Source organism: Rhododendron vialii, chromosome 11a (assembly GCF_030253575.1).
Source record: "Rhododendron vialii isolate Sample 1 chromosome 11a, ASM3025357v1".
Classification (NCBI taxonomy): Eukaryota; Viridiplantae; Streptophyta; class Magnoliopsida; order Ericales; family Ericaceae; genus Rhododendron; species Rhododendron vialii.
The window spans coordinates 34,368,345-34,380,499 of NC_080567.1; the positions used below are offsets into that span (position 1 = coordinate 34,368,345).

General features: G+C 41.6%; 2 protein-coding genes across 2 annotated transcripts; both read right to left on the reverse strand.

Annotated features, from left to right (window-relative positions):
* Positions 1-2,344: 2,344 nt before the first annotated feature.
* On the reverse strand, positions 2,345-4,022 carry LOC131307152 (uncharacterized). Its single transcript, XM_058333560.1, has 3 exons — positions 3,383-4,022; positions 3,246-3,275; positions 2,345-3,030 (listed from the first exon to the last, which is right to left on the reverse strand). The coding sequence occupies exons 1-3, from the start codon at positions 3,954-3,956 to the stop codon at positions 2,345-2,347; spliced, it is 1,290 nt and encodes a 429-aa protein (XP_058189543.1). The 5' UTR covers positions 3,957-4,022.
* A 5,735-nt stretch (positions 4,023-9,757) lies between these two features.
* Positions 9,758-12,155, reverse strand: LOC131307153 (uncharacterized). The gene is made up of 4 exons (XM_058333561.1): positions 11,222-12,155; positions 11,041-11,070; positions 10,895-10,930; positions 9,758-10,707 (listed from the first exon to the last, which is right to left on the reverse strand). Exons 1-4 carry the CDS (start codon positions 12,153-12,155, stop codon positions 9,758-9,760), a joined length of 1,950 nt encoding a protein of 649 aa, XP_058189544.1.

Genomic DNA, 12,155 nt, shown 5'->3' on the forward strand with positions numbered 1-12,155 from the left:
ATTTTGCATACAAAATCAGTGGGAGGCCAAACGTAAAGGTTTAAAAATAAAATAAATAAAAATACAAGATAATTATGGGCTTTTTGTTTTCAAATAGGGGTGGCCCTGCCCCCATAAGCCACCCATAATTCCGTCTTCGGCATGGATCATGAGTTAAATAAAAGTAGTATGCGTAATTTTAGAAAGGCGAAATCTCATGTATATGCTCGCAAATCACACCAGAAGTTATGGTACCACGAGGAGTAACTGCATTTAACCAAAATTTCCATGAGATAGTCATAGGTTAACATAATCAAGATGAAATATAGAAAACCAAGTAGTTGGAACTTTTTGAAAGTTTCAAGGCTGTTTTTTTTTTTGTGGTTGTTTTGGTTTTAGGCTGTTGGGTTGTTTTGCTGCTTTCGTGCTTCTTGTGGTGCTGTTCGATTGGCTCCTTACTTTCCTTTGAGTGTGGTTCTCGGGTGACTTTTGTCATTGTGCCCATGATCATTTTAATCTTCGTTATCTTCTTCAAAAATTAATAAAATATTTTTTTTGCCGATGAAAAAAAAAAGATGTACTTAAAAAAGCAATATTATTACTAGAAAGCTTTCAAGCTAAAACACAACAACAAAAGAAAAGAAAGCACACGCAAAAGATCGAGTACGGTTGCTACTCGCAAAACAACGAACATGTAAAAACATTAAAAGAAAGCTAGATTGCAGCCAAAGACCGCAACCAAGCACCACCACAACAACAAAGCAAAAATCAAGAAAAAAAAAAAACCAAAAATGGCCAGACCAACGATTTAAACGACACAAAAACAAATTGGGGATGCTTTTATTTCAATCCATCAACGAACTGATCAGGAGCTTGGACCCTCCCCAAGATCAAACGATGAAGGATTCGCGGCCTCCTGCTCCTTGAGTCCAACCACTCTCTCCCTCACCTTCTCCCTAAGCTTCACCATTTTATCTCTCAGTTCCACAAGCTGTTCCAAACTGAGTTCCTTCATGGGAACCCTCAGCAAGGGATTCTTGTTCTTTTCAGCCTCACCCGCTTTGCGAAGCTCTTCGGCTCGCTTCTTTTCGACTTCCAGTGCATTTTTCGATGCAATAAGCTCGTTGTTTAGCTTATCGAGGTTATGCTCTCTTGCCTGATTGGAAACGCAAGATCGTCGCCTAAAAAAGATTAGTCCTATTTTGCGCGCATTTCTTATTTTCACCCTCCTGACGTTTTGACCGCCCACATTTTTCTTATCCATGGCTTAAAAATAAGTCTTCTACCAAACAAGAGAGACTCTGAGGAGGTGTGTGTCATTTTGAATAAAGAGAGGGGGTATTTATAGGGGTTTTCTCCTTGCTTTTGGGTCCCAAATGAATTTGTTACGAATTAATGATTACCCAAATTTGCTGAGTAAGAATAGATTGTGAAAATCTGTATGCATTGAATTAGTAGCTATGTTTGGAGATTTTCGAAATCTCGTGTAAAGCACAACTAGGTTATGTGGTGGAACAATTTCATGCATTAATTCTGAGACAAGATCTTCTGTGTCGAAAATTTCTGTATCTCTCTGTCGAGGGGTAAATCACACAATTCAACGACTGAAAAACCCCTCGGCACAGAAATTTTCAGGACAGAGGAGATCAGACCCCCTTAATTCTCCTCGCTAGTAGCTATGCTTCTTGTATTTTTTCTTCTTCTCATACAATTGACATCAACTAACCAATTTTTTTTTTTTTTAACAGCGACATCAACTAACTTAAAATACAAATAAAATGTTCTTAAAGAAAATCATAAGAAAACATTAAGATCGAATTCAAAGGGTTTTCCACATAATAGTTTTAAAAAGAAAACTAATCGTTACGAGGATAGCACGGTTAATCTTTTCTTTTAGGAGGAAAAAAAACGATAGGGCATTATAAAAAATAGATTTATTTATGGAAAATTAAATGCCTATATGTTTTATCCTATAATGCTTGTTGCCATTACATCCCCTTATCCATGGAAAATTAATTCAAAAGCACAATCCAACTTACAATGATGAGCTAATGAACAAGAAAAACATCCTGCAAATGACAATGACAATGACAACGACAACGACAACGACAATAACAATAACAGCAACGACACCAACAACAAAACAAATTAAGAAAGAGAATGTCGTAATCAGCATCTAATAACAAGCGACAAAAAGACAAATGTGGCTAGTATTAGCTGAATCTAAAGCAACATAGAGTACCATTTTATTTCATTTTAGATTGCCAACATAAGAGACATATAAAAAAAAGAAAACAAAAGCTGTGGATAAAGGAACTTGTAACTAATTGGTGCTTATAAATCAGCACACATGCATCTAAGATAATCAGTAAAACCCACCACCAGAACCGGCGCCATCACCGCCACGTCCATAAGAACTTGTTTGTTGAGAAAATGGAAAAGCACCGCCGCGACTTCCACTGCCACTGCCAAAAGAACTTGGTCGTGAAGGAAATGACAGAGCACCACCTTGTCCAAAAGAACTCGGCCCTGGAGGAACCGGAAAGATATTGCCATCATCGCCACGTCCAGAAGAACTTGATTCGCCAGGAAATGGCAGAGTACCACTAATACTACTGATGCCTCCGAGAGAAGTACTAGGCCATGTGGAAAATGGCAGAGCACCATCACCACCTCCAAAAGAACTTGAACCCCTAGAAAATGGCAAAACACCACTGCCACCGCCTCTGGAAAAATCCTTCCCTATGGAAAATGGCAAGGCATCACCAACTCCAAAAGAATTCGGCCCTGTCGAAAATGTTGGAGTGCCACCACCTCCTCTAGAAAAATTTGGCCCTGTCGAAAATGACAGAGCACCACCAGAACTGCCACCTGCTCCAAAAGAATTTGGTCCTGTCGGAAATGACAGAGCGCCACCAGTACCACCACCACCTCGGAAAAGACGCGACCCTTTGAGAAATTGCGAAACACAAATACCACGTTCTCCAAAAGAACTTGGACCAGGGGGGAAAGAGAAAACATCAGTACCACCTCCTCCTAAAGAACTCGTCCCTGCGCCAAATGGAAAAAAACTTTAAGAAGTCGACATGTTCAAAAATTTCAAGATAAGTATGAGTCCTTTTTGTATAATCTTGCTATTAAACCCATTGGTTAGACATTTTCATTCATTTTCTTAGAAACTGTTGATCACTTGCATGGTGTGATTCATGTATGCAATTAATTAAATAACGCTAAAACGGAGAAAATAATTAATCATCAGGAAATACAAGCACCTCCACCTCCAAAAGAACCTGACCCTGCAAGAAATGGGAAAAGTTTAAAAATTGCATACCTCCAAAAATTCAACATAATTATGGTGCTTTTAAAGAACTAACGGAGAATTAATCGAATCAAGCACACGCACCTCCACCTCCAAAAGAACTCAATCCCTGCGAAAAGTTCGAAGGATTTTGTTGGTGCTCTTGCATGAACTTTTCACTTTGCTTTTCCACGTTAGCCTTGAGCCCTTCCATGGCACCTTCCAACTCCATAAGCTCATCCAAGTTCAGCTCCTGAAGAGGAGCCTTCCACTGGCATTGACGATGGCTCCTGCTCAAAGCTATAGCATGGTCAAGCACAGTTGCACGCTGCCTCTCGACTTCTAACATAGCCTGTATGTTGGCCAGCTTGATATTGAGGTCATGAGCACAGGCGTTCCGATGAGCCTCCATGAGCTGGTTGGTGGGGCGGGATGGTGGAGGGGTCCCAGTCAGGAACCTGTTAGTGATTTCTTCCACACTAGGGTGGCCAAAGGAGAAGACCTTATGGCCGGGTGAAAAAACGATGATCACCACCTCGACGCCACAAAGAATGGCTATCTCACTGGCCTTCTTGAAAAGGCCAGAACGACGTTTCGAAAAGGTTACTTGGAGGTTGCTTTCATTTTCTATCCTGGCCATGGCAATCCTTTGGCGACCCTTACTAGTCCTCCTTGGCATAGCTCTTTCCAGGGCTAGGGCGCCTATGAACTCACCGGGGGAGGGGGAGGGGGAGAGGGTAAAGAGAATGACAAGGTGGAGTTGTGCACTCTAAAACTGCTTGTGTTCAAGTGATATTTATAGAGTCATTTCGAAATTAGCTAGCGTTGTAAGCAAGTTACAATACACTATCAAGTTTGCGGGGGGCCGTACGCGCCTTTTTTTATTTAGATAACTCAGACGTCCGGGCCAGTAAGTGCCGTTATTCGTTGGAAATCTGCATATTTATGAGTGGCTAGTTATGGACAATTTGTTTTCTTTCCTATCTAATCTACATACGGAATTGAACATTCTTATGAGTTGGTTATTGTCCTGGTTGGGTGTTTTTGAAATGAGTTTGACTGATTATTGCTATGCATGCACCAAGTTTGTATAGGCCTTATTGGGAATTTTGCCTTGTTATAGTAAGTTTTTTTATTCCAGTTTTTTGGATATAGTTCCGAAAGCCAGCCACTTACGCCATAGGGCCACGAATAGAGGTTTTTCGAAAGTCCATTGTCTTCTGCCATTTTCTTTTGTTTTTTTAAACGACTACAAAGATTAAGCGAAACAATGGCGGCAAAAGTCACCCAAGACCACCGAAAAAAGACAACAAGATGCCAAGTAGGGTAAAAGCACAGTCGACAATGTTGAGAATTAAAAAATGTACATAAATTCTTTTAATAAATAAGCGGAACCTTAATTAGGACTCTAAACAGGGCCGCATTGGAGGGACCGCGCTTACGTGACATCATAAATGTGGTTAATTTTCCAGATTTAAGTCATATCTACGGAATTCAATGAAAACGCTCTTTGTGGAGTACTAGTATTTTGTCTAAATTAAGTTGCAAAATACAGTGTGTGGAATCTCTTAATTAAAAAATGGCGATGGAGACTGTGTCCTAATTAATGGAGAAAGTTAAAATAAATGTGTGTAGATTTTGCTTTAAATGATTGTGGTGTTGGCAATATCTGGGAAATTAAACCACGTTCAATTTCGAAACGGTAGGCGAAATTAAAATCACGATACTACTAAACGTGGAAAAATCATCAATGTGTCTCGAACTAGTTTTATTAAAATCACAATACTACGAGTTAATCGTGTTGAGCTTATCTCTATTGGGATAGTACGTACCCGTATATATATATCCGCGTGTATTTGGGTAGTGTTTCGAATTGACCGCATTATATGTTTTGAATTAGGCTTGTCTGCAGTCTATACGTGAACTGTCGGACAGTGTTTTTAACAGTTGAGATTTATAAAAAAAAATTCCCGGGAAAAAGTTTTATAAAGTTTGGATCATTTGATGCAAAGATGAACGGCTGAAATTAGACTGCATGGACTCTCTGTAGTCCAACTGCAAAGAATCCATCTCGTATATTTTATGCACATGTAATATATACTGTATAGTTGCAATACTTGAAGTAGAGAAACAAAACAAATTGACATACTTCGATATACCGTAAGTAACCTTAGTTTTAACACCAAGTTAACATGGTTAACATATTATGGACTCAAATTTTGTTTAATCAAATTAAAATTCAAACCATTTTTATTGAAGGAGAAAAAACTACACTTGGATTGTTGTACTGGCTGACATTCCGCTTCAGGCCGGTACAAGCCAGTGTTTTGGCCGACATCGCAAGCTTAGTTTACTGTTTTGTTTCTAATACTGGCTGGTAGGGGTGTGCAAAAAAACCAAGACCCGACGAACCCGACCCGACCCGAAGGGTTTCGGGCGGGGCCGAACATGTGGTTCGGTCGGGTACGGGTACAATTTTCCAAAAAAATCAGTTTTCGGTTCGGGGCTCGGGGTGCTGTTTTTTCTTACCCGACCCGACCAAACCCGACCGGACCCGACCAAAAAAATCGGTTACGCGGACGGGTATCCCCCCCTCCTTCGGTTCGGGTTCCAAAAAAGTGGCACCCGTCGGGTCGGGTCGGGGCCGAACCCGCCCCGTCCGCCCCGTGCCCACCCCTACTGGCTGGTAGCCTGGTACCGGACTGTTTTTTTTTTTTTTGCAACAACAAAAAGATTTCATTAATTTTTTAGAAAAATAACAAAGATTAAACGGATCTTGAGCATACTGACAAAAAACCACCCGAAAACCAACACCAAATGATGGCAAGAAGTCAATCAAACCAAAAAACCTAAAATCATTAAAACACCACAAGGGACAAGCCCGCAAACCAAAACCACCAAAACCACAAACGACTGCAGCAAAGGCAACCCATACTAAAGACTAGATAGAACAATTAAAACACAAACTACACCCACACCCGAAACACATAATACCAAATACTTCCAAACACACCCGAACCCCAAAAGAGACAAAAGGCGAACAAGATAGAAACCAAAGCAACAGAACTGCGCATTTAAAACTCCAAAGAAAGGGAGGCATCTTCCCCGAGATCGTCATCATCCTCCAAATCAACATCAATCTCCAAATCATCAAGAGCGTTAATCCTTTCTGCTAAAATTCGGCCGCCTGCATTTCGACAAAAGTCTAGCACCTAAATCCATCGTCTTACGAGCTTTCTTAAAAAGTAAAGAGTTTCTCAAAGAAGAAGGGATAGATCATTTTATTTTTAAGCATAGATTTATCGGTCTTAACCCCAAAATCCGCTAGAAACTTTTTCTTCTTAATCTTCCTCTTTGACCTTCTCAATCTTCTTTCCATTTTATGAATAGCCTTGAGGGAAGAACTCATGCCAATAATGTTATATCCACCCCTAGTCTGCTTACTATCCACATGGTTCCCAAAGTTGGAAGAAAGGGAAACGTCCTCAGCAATCCCCACTCTGTTTCTTTTACTATAAATCCACACGACCCTTTCTTTTGTTATGTATTTTCAGCAATCCCCACTCTGTCGAGATGCAAGAATGCCTTTTGTTGGGATGCTCCTTCCTTAATCTCTGTAATTTTTTTTTGAGATTGATAAAATTTCTTTTTTCGTTGTTTAAGGAAACTAAGAATATGAGATTAACCTCCGGATAGATTAGTGAATAGGAAGAACAGATGCGGAATTTATTAATTATCTTCAGAACCTTGGCTTTATAGAAATCTGATGGGGAAATTAAGGGAAATTCCAACGGTAAGACGATTTACACGGATTCCCATAAAATAGTTGCACTTTTGAGTTTCCTCTCGATGAGTATTTTGGTTGACATCTTGTCAACTTTTCTTAGGCCCTAGGCAGCATACGATTGTGACTTGTGAGAGTATGAGAGTGCCAACTTATTTGAAACGTACTATGCTTTTTGACTTTGTGGTGATGTCTTTGTAGCTTTGGTCCTTTTAATCTTTGTATATTTTTTCAAAGATTAATAAATCCTTTTCTGTTATTCCCAAAAAACTGTCAATAGATGCAGTTTGGTCTAAAAAAAAGACAAAATTATTCTATAGTTTGGCCCATCCGACAAGAGATCCTGGCTCCGTCTCCGAGCAACATACGGAGTTAGTCATCACATTAGGTATAAGACATGGTGGAACATGTCACGATAAACAATATTCATAATCTAATTCTCTAATTGGATCGTGATGAGTTAGCTAAAATCAATTTGGGTACATGCCCTAAAAGGGAGAAATCTACACTATAACTCTGCATCATTAAAAAAGTTATGATACCACAAGGGGTTTGACTGTACTTTTTTTTTAAACAGCAAAAAATTTCATTGATCTTTGAAGTTGTTAAAAAGATAATAAGACAAGGAGATAGGCATCATATGAATCATATTCTTAACAAAGCTAAAAACAATCCTATGCCTGGCCTGAAACCCAAACCCTCAATTGACAAGGAGCCAACTAAAAACACCCAAAAAAATGAGTCCACACCTAAAGGGTCGAAGCCCAGACCCACAAAAAAAAAAAAAAAAACCTAATCCCAGGTTTGACTGTACTTGAGAACATCGCGATTTCCAAAGACATCCATCATAAGTATGAGCACATGGTTTGTTTTTTTATAATTCAAATGTTCTGGTCAGTTTATACGCACTTCGACTGATTCTGTGAGAAAGTATATGCAAACGGTAAGTCGTAAATTATGTTAGAGAGTTGTAGTAGCGCATGAAAAACCAAATTATTAATTACTAGGGTCTTTCCAATCATAACAGCAAGCATCACTCTCTGGATCCCAAGTACAGAAGAAGAGAAAAAATACACACAAATACAAGACTCTTGAGGACTGTGACTACTAGTACTAGAACAAAAACAAAGCGATAACGGAAAGATGAAGCTAGAGTTGCGGCAAAAGCCCGCAACCAAACAACCCAAACAACAACAACAACAAAATATAAATGACAAAACGCGAATTAAATGGGGAGAGGAGAGATGCTTTTAATTCCATCTATCCGATCCGAGAAACTCAGGAGCTTGGACCCGCCCCGTGATGATCAAATGGAGAACGATTTGGCACGGCCAGCTTCTTCTCGATCTGATCCAATCTGTTCTCCACTTTCTCCCTCATCTCCACCAGCAATTGTATCGACTCCTCAAGCTGTCCCACGCTAAGCTCCTCAGGCGGAACTGTCAACAAGGAATACTTCTTGTTGTCGGCCTCCATTGATTCCTGACTTTCTTGACATCTCTTCCTTTCAATTTCCACCGCACTTGTCATCGCCGCGATCTTCTTCTTTAGCTCATCAATGTGATTTTGCTCTCCGGCCTGGTTGCAAAGGCCGATGTCATGCTCTCTGGGAACACCAAATCGGCGTTTCAGGAAAGTTAATTGTGATTTACTCGCATTCTTTACTATCACCAACATAACTTTTCGGCCATCCAAATGTATATTTTTCTTATCCATGGAAAAATAAATAAAATCTCCTACCAAGCAAGAGTGGTTCCAAGGAGGTGTGTGTCCTTTGAAAAATGGAGGACTATTTATAGGGGTTTCTCCTTGCTTTCCAGGCCAAAATATTTATTAATCATTTACCTATTATGCTGAGTAAGAATAGATTTTATAAATCTGGGTAAATTTAATTCGTAACTATCTTTGGAGATTTTTCAAAATCTCATGTATTTTGGTAATATAACTAGGTTATGAGCTGGAAGAATTTAATGCGGTATGTTAAAACGGTTCGAGTCTCACAGGTGATGAGAAAATTATAAGCAGACTTCTAGACAGATTTCAAAGGATTTTTCATTTCTAACTGTAAGTAAGAAAATTAATGATAACGAGGGTAACAAGGTAATTTTAATTTCTGTTTTCTTTTAAGAAGAGAAAAATGAGAGTGGAAAAAAGGAAAAGAGAGGACAAATTAACGCCTCCACCTGCGATAATCTGAACTATCTAGAACGTTTAGTCGGGCGGTACGTATATGCCAATCTAGTTTGGATGTACTTTCTTTGATGATGATGTTGTTGTTCCCTATCTCTATAATTGATCTATTATATCGGTTACTCAAGTTAATAGTAGAAGAATCGAAATGAAGAAATAACAACAATACGACAAACGAATTAAAAGTAACGAATGACGAAAAACAAATTCGGATACATATACATATAATATCTTTACTTTCACGGGATTTCTAATCGGTTCACTTAGAATTACTTCCAAAAATCTTGTATTTGGAATGAATGATCAAATAACAACAGGAAAGAAACAAATTACGAAATGACACGACGGGAATACGACCAAAAAGAAACGATAAGAGTCTATTGCTTCATGCGATCGACATCTAGGTTGTCCACGAAAAAACAAAAGCTGTGCTGCTGAGCAAAAAAACAAAAACAAAAGCTGTGTATAAGGAAACTACCGCTAATAAATCAGCGCAACTTAGATAATCACTGAGACCCGCGACCAGTGCCACGGTTAGACCCACGACCACGGCCACGGCTAGGCCCAGGTGGTCGCCCACGTCCACGGCCACGGCCAGATGGATTCGGCTCTACATGCAAAGCACCACCACCGCCTTGGCCGGATGGACTCGGCCCTATGTGCAAAACACCACCACCACCATGGCCGGATGGACTCGGCCCTATTTGCAAAGCGCCACCACGGCCGGATGGACTCGGCCCTATATGCAAATCACCATCACTTCCACGGTCAGATGAACTCGGCCCTCTTTGCAAAGCACGGCCACGGCTACGGCCGGATGGACTCAGCCTAATACCAGCACGGCCACGGCCCCTGCCCCTGCCCCGGCCCCGGCCCCTGCCACGGCCAAGGCCAAAAGAACTTGGTCTCGGAGGAAATGGCAAAGCACCACCGCTTCCAAAAGAACTCGGTCCCGGAGGAAATGGCAAAGCACCACCGCTTCCAAAAGAACTCGGTACCGGAGGAAATGGCAAAGCACCACCTTGTCCAAAAGAACTCGTCCCCGGAGGAAATGAACTTGATTCGCCAGGAAATGGTGGCAAAGCACCACTGAAGCTGCTGCTGCCGCCTCCAACGGAACTGGACCATGTAGGAAATGGCAAAGCACCAGCACCACTACTACTGCTACTTCCAGCAGAATAGGACCATGCAGGAAATGGCAAAGCACCGCCACCTCCAGAACTCGAACCTGCCGAAAACATCGGTCCTGAAGAGAACGGCAAAGCACCACCAACACCACCTACAAAATAATTCAGCCCTGTTGAAAATGCTGGATCAACACCGCCACCAACACCTCCGTGAGAAGTCGACCCATCGACAAACTGCGAAAAACCACTGCCACCTTCTCCCATAGAACTTGGACCAGGGGGAAAAGATGGAAAAACATTGTTACCACCTCCTCCGAAGGAACCGGACGCTGCGAGAAAATGAAAAAATTTGTAGTGTTACGTACGTGAATTTAAATTTTTGAAGACGAAAGTAGAATAGAACTACTTTGTAGTAAACCTAAAATATATACGTGCATGTTGTGATTCATGCATGTCTAATTAACTAGAAATTTCCTAAAAAGTGAATAGTAATTAATTATCATGTAATACAAGCACCTCCAGCAGCACCACCTCCTCCAAAAGAACTCGAACCTGCGATAAATAGGGAGATTTTAGTAATTATCTGCATTCAAATATTCATGTATGTAATTAAAAATTGCAAATTAAAGAGTGAAGAATTGATAATCATGAAGCAAAAATACCTCGACCTCCGCCTCCAAAAGAACTTGGCCCTGCGTGACATGGAAAAAATAATTCAGGAATTGAATAAATTCAAATATTTAACACAAGTGTGGTACTTCTCATATGCCTACAATATACGTTCATGTATGTAATTAAAAATGGAAAAATAGGGAAGAAATAATAATCATGAAGTACAAGCACCTGCACCTCCCCCGCCTCCGCCACCACCACCGCCTCCGCCTCCGCCTCCAGAAGAACTCGCCCCCGACTGAAAAGCCAAAGGATTTTGTTGTTCCTGTTGCATTCGCATTTCCACATGCTTTGCCAGGTTAGACTGGAGATTCAACATGGCACCCTTCAACGCCACAAGCACATCATGGCTCAGCTCATCGAAAGGAGCCTCCCACGGGTGCTGGGTCAGACTCACGGCGCTAGCGTGGTCGAGCGCGGCCTTCTTCTGCCTCTCGGCTTCAAACACAGCCTGCAAGTTGGTCATTTGGCTATTGAGTTGACGGACATTGTCATTCCGCTGCGCTATCATGATGTTGTTGGTTGCGTCAGACGGGGGAAGGGCCCGAGTCAGGAACCTGTCGACGATCTCGTCCACGCTAGGGTGGCCGAAGGAGAACGCCTTGTTGCCAGGAGAAAAGACGATCAACGCCAGCTCGACACCACAAAGGATGGCTAACTCACTGGCCTTCTTGAACAGGCCGGACCGACGTTTCGAAAAGGTTACTTGGAGGTTACTCTCATTTTTCATTTTGGTCAGGTGATCAATCTTTTGGCGACCCTTATTCCTCCTTGGCATAGCGTTTTGGTCTTGGTCTGGAACTTGAGGCGCCGCCTGGCTTGGGACTTGAGGCGTCCTGGCTTGGTCTTGAGGCACCCTGTCTTGGTCTTGGTCTTGGTCTGGGACTTGAGGCGCCTTATCTTTGTCTTGAGGTGCCTCGCCTTGGTCTTGGTCGGGAACTTGAGGTGCCCTGGCTTGGTCTTGAGGCGCACTGCCTTGGTCTGGGATTTGAGGCGCCTTGCCTTTGTCTTTGTATTTGTCCTTGTCGTCCTTGTCGTTGTCGTTGTCTTGGTCCCGGTCCTGGTCCTGGGCCCGAGTCCGGGCTTGGTCCAGGACTAGCGCCAT